The following is a 12,153-nucleotide window of genomic DNA, read 5'->3' on the forward strand; positions in this document are numbered from 1 at the left end:
TGGTCCTGGGATTTTATTAGCTATCCATTCCCAATTCTAAATTTTCCTCCTTCTCAGAATAAGTTCTTTGACTACGGTGATGGAGATAGCCTATTACTGGCTGTTCTTGCTATAAAAGCTACAGAACAAATTTTTCACTTGTAATATGCTTTTCTACTTACTAGCCTCCCTGTCTCAATACATCTTAAAATCTGTTGCCTAAATAATCTCCCTTTGTTGTTTTCAATCATGTTACTCTGCTTCAGACCCTGAAGTGGCTCTCCGTTTCTCAAAGCAGCACACGTAGGCTCTTTTCTTGAGCTGTCAAGGCCTTTCACAAGCTCCTGTCTCCTGGGCCCACATCGCCTGCTCCAGCCGGGCCAGCTCCTTCCCCAACCCACTTCCAGCCTCCTCTTTATGTTGACTGACTCACACAAATACACAGTGATTCCCTATTTCTGTCAGAGTTTTGTGTGCATTTACTTCCTTTTTGCTTAAGAAAAAAAAAATCTGTATTTTAAGTTGGACTAATACGCCAGGGCTTTTAGTTTCTTGTTTACAATATCCTTTCCTCTTTGTATCAATAAATTTGTCTTCTTAGTACCAACAGCACCTGCTCCCTTCTCACTGGCTTGTTCTGTTTTACTGATTTGTGTGAAGAACCCCCAAATCAAATTATATTTACATAGGTGAATTAATTCAGCTTAACTGGCTGAGAATTTAGTGAAAACACATCATTATTTTGCAGTTATTAAAGAAGGGTACTGATTTTTCACTTAGGCGAAAGGAAAAGTAAGCTTATTATTGTTATTGTGGTGATATTTTAAAGCCATGAAATAATTACTTTGTCTTCCAAAGTTCCTAGTGTAGTCTTGCAGTGTAAAATTTTCTCAGAGAATAACTCCGGCAAGCCAGAAGGTTTGTTTAACTTCACGCCACCAAATTACAAACATCAAATCAGGGAAAATGGTATGCATGTCTTTATTTTACAGGGGCACTAATGTTGTAAACGTTTTTTTTTTCTTCTTTGCTGTATGATGACACTACACACTGTTTCCCATATTTATATAGCAACTATAACAATTCATTTTTAACACAACAAATAATTAAAATGGGCTAGAAGAAAGGCTTTAGACAGACAGATTTAGTTTCACTGCCCTTGAAAGCGACTCAGTGACTTTAGAAAACCTCTTCAAATTCTTCAACTGTAAAATCATAATTTACTGCTAACTACTTATTGTACATGTATTTTGTAAAGATAAGTACAAATCTCCACACTGCCTTCCACAACGGCTGCACAAATCTGCATTCCCACCAGCGGTGTATGAGGGTTCCTTTTTCTCCACATCCTCTCCTACACTTGTTATTATTAGTCTTGTTGATGATAGCGTTCTAACTGGTGTGAGGTGATATCTCATTGTGGTTTTTATTTGAGTTTCTCTGATAATTAGTGATGTGGAGCATTTTTGCATATGTCTATTGGCCATTTGTCCTCCTCTTTGGAGAAATGTCTCTTCAGGTCCTCTGCCCATTTTTAAATTGGATTGTTTGTTGTTTTGTTGTTGAGTTGTATGAGTTTCTTATCAATTTTGGATATTAGCTCCTTATCGGAGGTGTTGTTTGCAAAAATCTTCTCCCATTCGGTTGATTGCCTCTAGTTTGTTGATGGTTTTTTTTTGCTGAACAAAAGCCTTTTAGTTTGATATAGTCCCATTTATTTACTTTAGCTTTTACTCCCCTTGCCTTTGAAGTCACATTCATAAAATCCTCTTTGAACCCTCATAGACACGGACAATAGTTAAGTGGTTATCAGAGGGTATGGGGGGAGCGGGGTGGTAGATTAGGGTAAAAGGGATCAAATATATGATGATGGAAGGAGAACTGACTCTGGGTGGTGAACACACAATGTGATATATAGATGGTGTATTGCACAGAATTGTACACCTGAAACCTATGTAACTTTACTAACCATTGTCACCCCAATAAACTTTAATTTATAAACAGATAAATTAGAAAATCTGTGAAGTATGTTAAATTGTTAGAAGAAAATCTCTAAAATTATTTGTGTAAGATTTTATAATATTTCTGACAATGGCATATCTGCTTACGTTTTTTGAAATTGTATGTATATTTTTACCTTACTTTGAAATCTTTAATACAATGGAAGATAGGACATTAGATGTAAAAATGAATAACTACTTGCTTTTTTTTCTTTTTTCCTTTTTAACTTCCATGGTGCTCTCTCCCTTTTGCACTCAATCATCATCTCTAGGAGAGGACTCCTCTGAAGAGCCGATGTAAATTAGATCCACTTTATTATTCTCAATTATAAGATGTTGTTGCTGTATCTCACCCACTGAACTGCAAGTTCCTAGAAAGAAGAGACCATGTCTCCTTTGCTTACTTGTGGATGGATGCTCAGCACATGAACAGTGGCCTAACCATTAATAGATGCTCATCAAATAGTAACTGAATAAATAAATGCCCCATTGATGAAATCCTTGAACAGTCTTTGATGTTCTTATTCTGAATAGCACAGTTATCAGAGACAAAGTCAATTTGCATTTGTCTCAAGTTCCCTTCCATTATGACTCCCTCCCAAAGGATATTCGATCCGAAACATGGCCAATATCTGACACTAATACCATCTCTCCCTTGAGAGCGCAGATGGCATTGCACAGAGCTTGGCACTAGCTCCTGCTAAGTGCCGATGTGGTCTCAGGATTCTTCCCCACATGTCCTCTAACTAGCCGCTCTCAGTTGTCAGAATAGTTGACACTTAATTGACAACCCTGTTTTTGTGAGAAAGTGAGATGACTAAAGGGATTGAAGATATCTGCCTTTAGTATTTTTTCCCCATTCAATGATTAAAATACTTAAAATCCTGTAAAAAGTGAAATAAACATACTATAAATATAGAGAGGCCATGAAACCAATGAATAAATCCATGGAACAAAGCCACTGGAACAAATCCATGGAGCAAATTCCAAAAGACCTCCCCTAGGAACACCTATTTTGGGCATTTAACTGTTGTAAGAGATCAAACATATGTAACTTCTATACCGTAGTTCATTGCTATGCTGTATTACCACAGGAGTGGCACTATAAGAATACTTTTCTGTAGCCGATTTCTTGTATTCCATATTGGCAATTGCAGTTATTAGGTTGGTGCAAAAGTAATTGCGATTTAAAAGTTAAAAATAATTGTAAAAACCGCAATTACTTTTGCACCAATCTAATATTTCTATCTAATTAGTAGCAGTATTTTTATCTAATCATGTGCAGTGAATGGAGAAAACAAAAAGAGGAACATTCAAGATTGGTTGCTCAGCAGTTGGTATGTATTTTCAAGGCAAGTGAAAAATGCAAGGGCGTAAAATTATGTGAAGATAAAAAAATAACTTTTCATTATTTTCTTGTCAAAATAAGTGGGGACTAGATGAGAAGAATTTTGGCAAGTTCGTATGATACACCAATCTCTCAGGCATAATGATGCACCCATTTCTCAGGATATAGATATAGATATGATATATGTTATGATAACATGATAAACTGTTATTTTTGAAAGGAACTTTGAGCTGAGACCCAGAGAAATTAACTGACTTTCACAAGTTGATAGAAGTAGTTAGTGAGAAAGCTGAGTCTCACCTCCTTGTGTGCCAGTTCCTAGTGTAATGTCATTTCCCCTGGAAGAAACTGAGCAGTTTGGTTCATATTAGTTGTTGGAAGAGGCTTTGCAGAGGAAGAGATAAACCCTGGTAAGCAATTTATATTTTCAGAGCTGGGCTCTTATCATGGGATGTCAGAAAATGCAAATAAGCAGGTGTAATAAAATTATATTTCATTGCTTTTGAGTGATAACTGTTTATGATGATTTAGTTTCTGTTTTTATTAAGTAGAGCCTAGTTAACCTAAAAGAAGAAAACAACTGTGATTTTTTCACAGTATAAAAGAATTATTATATAGCAAACTCTTGATTAACCACAAAGGAATTATCCAGTTTTGAAATAGTTTGCACCTTTTCCTCGTCCTTTAAATGGATCTCACTAGTTCCAACAGGACACTGGAGTGAGACAGGTACAGATAAAGTGAATGATTGTTCTTAAGTGAGAATGTGACTACAGTTGGTTTTACTTGGTAGCTAAAGGACTTGTTCTGTAAAATGTTCGGACCAATTGAATAAATCTATTTCTCTGGATCCCTGCTGCCATCTCTCCAGTCTAAACCACCATCTTTCACTTGGACTTCTGCAATAGTCTCACTCATTTCCTTTTATTTGTTTCTATTCTTTTCCTAATTCATTATCTACATTGCAGTTGATGTAATCAGCTAGAATCAAATTCTAATCATGTCTTTCTGTGATTTGAAATCTTTAAATAACTTGCCTGTGCCCATAATATTAAATTAATATTCTACAACTTAATATACAGACCCTTCTTTAATATGGTTTGAAGTTTATCTTTACTTCTCTGGCCTCAGCTGTCACTGTGTATCTCCTCACTTTTCTAATTTTGTGGGGAATCTTAATAAGCAGCCCCCCCATATTTCGGTTTACCTTGGTATAGGTCACTGATGTGATCTTTCTGAAATGCAAAAGTAATTTTATCACTTTCTGGCTTAATATACTCCAATGAATTACCACCGCTATTATAATTAAGTCCTAATATTTACTGTTGCCTTTTAAATCACTCATTATTTGGTCAGCACTGTTATCTTAGTACATAACGTAACTTCGGTCTGGAGTATCACCCTCCACTTGGTAGCTTACAATATCAAGCTCATCCTTTAAGACTTAGCTGAAACATCTCCTCCCCTGATAATCCTGTAGTCTTATCAAAGGGCTCCTATTGCATACTCACTCAGGAGATGAACATCTATGAAATTCATTCATTCATTCATCCAAAATTTATTGACTACTTACTATGTAACATGTACTTGAGAAGCAAATTGTACAAAATATTTTGACCTACAAAAATGGCACTTTCATGGTTAGAATTAATAGATAAAAATTATTGCCCTCATGTAAGTTGCATTCTTGGGGGAAAAAAAGCAGCAACAAATAAAATGAGTAAGTATCTTTTGATAAATGGTGATAAATGTTACAGGAAACAATAAAGGAAGGAGGATAGAGGTGGGAAGGAAGATGTCTCTGAAAGAAGAAATATTTGAACAAATAGATAAAGGGGTAGAGGGAACAAGCCATGGAGATACCTAGGGGAAAGCTCAAATGCTTTTGTGGGAGAATCTCTTTAGCATATTTGACTAATGCAAAGGAAGTATGTGAATGGAGCAAGGTTAGTGTGGAGCAAAGTGGTAGGAAATGAAGCCAGCGAGGTAAAGGAACTAGATTTTTACAGGGATGTTAGGGCCCTGTAAAAACTTGGGCTTTTACTTTGAATGACTTGGAAAGCCACTGGAAGAGGAAAAGCAAAAGAGTGCTATGATTTGATGTTCATTTTAACAGGAACACTTTGTTGCTGTGTAGAGAACAGACTGAACGGACAAGAAATCGTAAGACACTAGTGCATTCGTCCAGGCAAGAAATAAAGGAAACTTGGACCAGGGAGATAGTGGTGGGCTTATGAGAAGTGGTTGGAATTTGGATATATTTTTAAGGTAGAGCCAAAAGAAATGAGGACCAATTGAACACGGACTGTGAGAAAAAAAGGAAAAAAAGGATGATGTTGGACTTGGGCAGATGGATGGAAAGACTTTTGGAGGAGCAGTAGGGGTGTGTGTGTGTTTGTGTGTGTGTGTGTGTGTGTGTGTGTGTGTGTGTGTGTGTTATCAGGAGTTTGGTTTTAAACATGTTAAGTTTGAGACGCATGTTAGATAGCTAAGTGGAACTATCCAGTGGGAAGTTGAAGTTGGATTAATGAGTCTGGAAGTCTGGAATTATGGGGTAGGTCTTGATATTTGTAAATGTTATCACCAAGGGACTGAATATAGACAGACAAGTGAAGATGTCTGTGGGTTGGAACCTGGGACTCTCCAACACTGACTAGTGAGAAGCATGAGGATGAGGAGGAGGAGGAATCATCCAGGAGACTCAGAAAGCGTTAGAAGGAGAAGAAATGATGAAGTGTGTCAAATGCTGCTGCTGCTGCTAGGTTAAACATGCTGAGGACTGGGAAGCGACTGTGGATTTGTCATCCTGGGGCCATTAGTGTTGTTGATGAGAGCAGTTTGGGAAGAGTGTGGGAATGAAAGCCGTGTTGCAATGAATTCAGGAGAGACTAGAAAGAGAGTATAAACGGGCAACCATCCTACTTACACTTAAGTGCTCCTTTCCATTCTAAAAGTGTTCTAGTTTGGAGGCTAATTTGTATGTTAATGCTAACTATATAGAAAACTCTTTCAAGGAGCATTGCTGTGCTGGAAATCACAGCTAGAAAACTGTGGTCAAAAAGGTTTGTTTGTTTTTTAAGCATAGGAAACAATGCAGGGTATTTGCTTATGAAAACGATCCAGTGTGGAGGCATAGATTGGTGATATGGGAGATAAAGGGGAGAATTTTAAGAAAGCTATCTTTGAAAAGGCAAGAAGGGATAGAATATAGAGGGCTTGGTCTTGAATAGGAGCTCAGTCTGTATATGCTTTGTAATGGGTGGGAAGGCAGAGTACACTGTTGCATTTCTCACATTGTATTTTATTATTGATTTGTTTACCCCCCCACCCCACACACATATTGTGAATCTATTAAGAGTAGTAAGAGTAAATGTCTTCATTTGTGGTAGAAAATTTCATTGTTCTATTCTCTAGTACAGTGCCTGACACACAGCAGGTGAGCAATAAATGTTTGAATGAACAAATGAAGACACTGTGCTAAGTTAGCATGTGTATGTTTTATCTTCTCACTGAGATTGGATCATTTTCATCAAATCTTGACAACCAGACTGATTTAATTGTGTTTCTTTTGTCTGGGCCTACAGATAACTTGACTAACTTGTAGAGTTGATTAATAGGAATGGCTGTTTCTATCAAAATGAATGATGTTTCCTAGGAGTAAAATCAGAGACCTTTTGCTGCATCATTTTGCAGTGGTCCTTGTTATGGTTTTAACATGCAATTACTATTTTCTTCACCTTGAACCTTCTGAAAGCTATCCATTCTCCTCAGTATCCATTTGTCATTTATAGATTACCATTCATATGGCATGTATCGTTATCTGTGATTATTATCTAACTTAATAAAACGGAAGCTCTCTGAGCGTGGGGAGTACGTCTTCATTGAATTTTCCCCAATAATGCTTTGTACCACCTTTGGTTAGAGAGCATGTCTTCAACACTAAGTTAAAAATGCTTAGTCCAGGCCCTGGTGCAAAGCAGATGTCAAACAAACATTGGTTGAATGAATTATTGCTGTCTGTGGTGGATGCTGTTGGTACACAGACCAGATCTTGTTTCCTGTTTGGGGTGCCTACCCCCAACTCTCCCCGCTTTGCTCCTAATAGTTCATACCTGAAATCTTTTTCAAAGGACTATCCTTGGGCCACTGGAGCCGCCATCAGCCAGATCCTTCAAGAACAGGAAGTGTCTGGGATTTACTGCCTTCTCCTTGGTAACCAGTATCATTGACTGAGGTGTAGGAGTTTGGGAATTCAGTGTTTATGCCTTAAGGTAACACGCACTTGCCAGTGCAATTTACACTCTAGAGCTCTCTGTGACATCAGGCTGAGCCAGGACTTCACCTGAAATTGTAACTTGCTTGGCTTATTATTCTTTCTTGTCTTGCTTCCTGTGTTCCCTTGTAGCTTCTCCTGAGAACACTTCCTTAGTAAATCACTTGTACACTCATCATTTCCTTAGGGCCAGCTTCTTGGGAACTTAAGACATTGCATGTTTATAAGCAGGTGATGTCAGGGGCAGGGAATTATTACCACTGTCTCTCTAAGACTGTTAAGTTTTGCTGTCGTAGGTGGTGTCTACACCACCAACCAAAACTGTAGGTGACTGTGAACTAAATTTGATACTTGCTGTGGTTGTTTGGTGGGAAGTAGCTTCACACTTTCAGTAAATAAATGTTATTGAATTTAGTAAATATCTTATTGAATTACAAGACTTTCAAACATAAAGTCAGAAGTTGTTTTTTTAAACTTGCTAATCTTTTTGATTATACACATCTCTGATATCTCTGTTCTTTCTCCTTAAGCAAGCATAATAAAGAGTTGATTGTATAATCAATTTTTATATGATTGAGTACCGCTTCCTTTTGTTTTTCTGTTGAATATAAATATCCATTTTCCCATACTGAGTAAACCATTTATTTTTTTAGTGATTTGAAAAGAACACAAACTCATTTATCTGTAAAATGCGTTTGGAAGTAATGTGTTTTAGAACTGAAAAGAACTTTTAGGAACCAGCTGGTGGTCAACACCTTCATTTTGTAAATGAGAACATTTGAGACCCAAGGAGGTTAAGTAATTTGTTTAATATCACCCAGCTTGGTTAGTGGCAGAGCAGGACTAAAACCCAACTCCCAGGCTGCTGTGCTCTCCTCTGCTCCACAAAATACAAATTTATTATTCATAGAATTGATATGAGGATTAGGGACCACATCTGTGAAAAATAGATTTAGCCTTTGGAAAGAAAGATGCTGGATAGCTTTATGAAAGCTTTATGAAAACTAATCTCATTTTAACCTTTTCTGTACAATTGTTAGTTTTGTTCAGTTTTATGTTATTTGCCTCAGGCTTTTTTTTGGCCAAGGACTAGATAATATACAATGCTTGATTTAAAAATCAATATTAAGTATCTGGATTGTGTTAGAAATATGAATTACTTCAGCTGGTTTTCAAGCCGGGAGCAGTTGTAGAAGGACTTCCAGAATGGCAATCATTTATGTACATGAAAAATTTTCTGTTCCTACTTTGCATATTGGGAATAAGGACAGTTGGTTTCAGAGAGAAGAAGGAAGCATAACTTATATCTTTGCTCAGCCCAGTAATACCTCCAAAGCTGGATGCAATGTGTCTTTAGCAAATCCTGGATTTTCTCTTCTGTGAAGCCACCATATCCTGCCCATTTACAGCATAGTCAGGGAACCATTGTCCTAATCCACGGTACTTTCATATCTCTTGCAAGCACATGTAAGTGACAACTTTGAATATTTATTTTGATGCAAGGTGTATAAATCTTCTCAATGTCTTCTTGTAAAGTGAGGAAATGGTGACTTGCTCAACTTGGTTACTTTAATTGTTTAAGTTTGGTTCTTTCAGTCACAGCATGCTTTAATATATGAACAAGAATACTGTTTAATTTTTGTAGTATTCGAAGTGATTTGTGTAGATTCATATATGCAGGGAAGATAAAAGTTGAGTACCAAAAGGCTAAAGTAACTTTTATATATATTTTTAATTAGGTACGATTATATGCAAGACCCGATGCTATCAGAAGAGGATCCGGGAACTATGCTCTCCATATAACAAAGAGATTAATAGAATTTTATGAAGACTACTTTAAAGTGCCCTATTCCTTGCCAAAACTAGGTAAGAATTTTCTTGCTTAGTTTATTGGAGGTGGTCCTTGAAAGTCGCATTTCTTCTTCATACATTTATTTGAGACTCCCAGAAACATGAAAGTTCCAAGGGTTATATTTTTAGAGCAGATGAACATGAAAAATAATTTCTCCTGACGAGGTAAAATAAAATTTAGTGTTTCTGAAGACTGGCCAAAAAGTGCTCATAGGAATTAAGAAAGGCATTATGTGTGTTTAGGATTCCGATAGATACCCCACATAGCTATACTGCATTGAATATGTACTTGGAAAGAGTGCTTGCCAGCATCTCATTTAATCCTCACAGCTACTACATGGGTAGGTACTCTTAGAACATTTCCCACTAAGGAAACTGAGACTCAGGGAGTCTTCTATTCACTCAGACAGCCAGTAAGTGAAGGAGCTGGGATTTCAAGCTGGGTCTTGATTACTCCCAGAACTAGTCAATATTTTACACTCGTTGATTTGTTTCCCTTTCCTAATTCTCAGATGTCAGACCTCAGTGTATTAGTTATCCCTTAGATTATTTTTATTCAGTCCTATTCCAAGTACTCATAAATTATGGTAAATAGAATAAAATCAAGAGAGAAGGGAAACTTAATGGTGTAGGCTGTGTTCACCATGAATATGCTTACATTCCCTTATTTTACAAAGAGAATATACTCAATAATTGTTTGTTGAATGAATAAATGAGTGAATTTTGTTATCCTAATTTGAATGAAGCTGATGCTTTTGCATGGGAGTGAACTCTGCCTTTCCGGGAAATTAGAAAATCTACATACACCCATGAGAAATTATAAAGTTATTTTTCCTTCTCAGAAAACCTGTTTTGAAATAGTACAACAGCCCTTTGTACCCCTCCTTCCTCCCCATTTTTTTTCCTTCCCAAGAGCATTTTTGATCAGCATCCATATAAAAGTTATTGCTTATTGGCAAGAATAAAGTGCTTACCTGATCAAAAGTGTTAGCATTTGAACCCTAGTTTCTCCTCTCTGGAGAACGAGGCCTAGACCTATGTCATTCAAGTATCTGCCTGCTGGGTACCTTTGCTGGTCTTACAATGAATATTTCAGAGAGTAGATAGAATAGTTGATATTGTTATCGATGGTTGTGGCATGCAATTTTAATGAATGATATTATAAAATTCTCTGGTCTTTTTGAAATATGTACTCTTAGTATCCATAATGTTTAATTTCAAATTTCTAAACAAACTTTTATTTCAAATAGGATCTCTGTTTTGTTTTATTTTATTTTGTTCCGTCTTTTTTTCCCTTTCTTTTCCCTTCTATATCAACTTCCTTATTAAAATCTGTTAACTGAAATCTCTCTGGTAGACACCCAAGGCTGGAAGGAATACCTGACCTCATTTGCATAGGAGGTGACACTGTTCTGCACTCCAACTAAAACTGACTGGGAACTTCCCAGCTTGACCCTAATGTAAAATTCACAAGAGCTTATGTTGCAAGTTCAGCAAGAGAAATAACATGTGGATCTTTGTCCCCTTCAGACCAGTAATTAGTAGAGGAATTCAATTTATAACTTCAGGGGGTTCCATGTAACTGTCAGCTTGCAGCAGGAAGCATTTCTAGTCCTCTATTTCACTCACAAGTGAACCATGCAGGCTTTCATCTGTAGAAAAGAGCTTTGTTCACTGTTACTATTACTTGATACGCTACCTTATGGTGTATATAATTGAATGATTTGACTTACCCCAGCACACTTCTTTTTATGTATTTAGGGAAGTTACTCTAGCCTGTGGCATTTTGTAAAATTTCTCTTACAGTTCTACTTATTTTATATATATCCATGGGTATTTAGATCTATATATGAATGGATTTATAAGCATGATTTTTGAACGAGGTAGGACCAAAACATATGGTGAATGTTTAAATTAAAAAAAAATTATTACTGTAAAAGACACATTGCCATTAATCCCCCTCAAAATACTAGCCCTGACTTTGAACACACTTATCCCATCATTCTTGCCACTTTCTGAAGCAGTCCTGGGAGTCGTCTTTTGTGACTGTCATTAATTGCACTGTCATGGCTGCCTTAATGTCCTGAAGGAATTCCAAACATTTTTCTTTCATAGCCATTTTGACTTTGGGGAAGAGTCAGAAGTCTCGTGGTTCCAGATCCGGTAAATATGGTGGATAAAGACACACCATAATGTTTTTATTTGACAGAAATTGCCATACTAGAAGCAATGTGTGACACGAAGAATTGTCATGATAGAGGATGAAGTAAAGACACTCACGAAAGAGGACTTCCAGAACTGCTTCAGAAAGTAGCAAGAACGATGAGATGAGTGTGTTTGAAGCGAGGGGGAGTATTTTGAGGGGGATTAATGGCAATGCGTCTTTTACTGTGATAATTTTTTTAGTTTAAATATTCTCTGAATCTTTTGATCACATCCCTATGTAAAAATTCTTAAGCACAGAAACATTTTGACAAATCTTTACTTTGCAATGTACTTATGAATTATATTTTAAATGAATGCTATGAAAACCAACTCAGTCTTTGTTAATAGCATGTGTGGATGTATCCTCGATATCAGCTGTGTCTGCCTTCACCCTTCAGATCTATCTAAGATCGTTTCCAAGATGTATTGTCTCTCCTTTCCTCCCTCCCTCCCTTCCTTCCCTACTTCCCTCATTTATTTAATAATTTGTTAGGTGC

The 12,153-nt window shown here is 36.8% G+C and overlaps 1 protein-coding gene across 1 annotated transcript in view; it reads left to right on the forward strand.

Annotated features, from left to right (window-relative positions):
* Positions 1-12,153, forward strand: part of TRHDE (thyrotropin releasing hormone degrading enzyme) — a 358,378-nt gene that overhangs the window by 100,352 nt on the left and 245,873 nt on the right. The window contains 1 exon segment of the mRNA XM_033118026.1: positions 9,340-9,466. Coding sequence (XP_032973917.1) covers positions 9,340-9,466 — 127 coding nt within the window.

This window comes from Rhinolophus ferrumequinum, chromosome 10, assembly GCF_004115265.2.
Source record: "Rhinolophus ferrumequinum isolate MPI-CBG mRhiFer1 chromosome 10, mRhiFer1_v1.p, whole genome shotgun sequence".
Classification (NCBI taxonomy): domain Eukaryota; kingdom Metazoa; phylum Chordata; class Mammalia; order Chiroptera; family Rhinolophidae; genus Rhinolophus; species Rhinolophus ferrumequinum.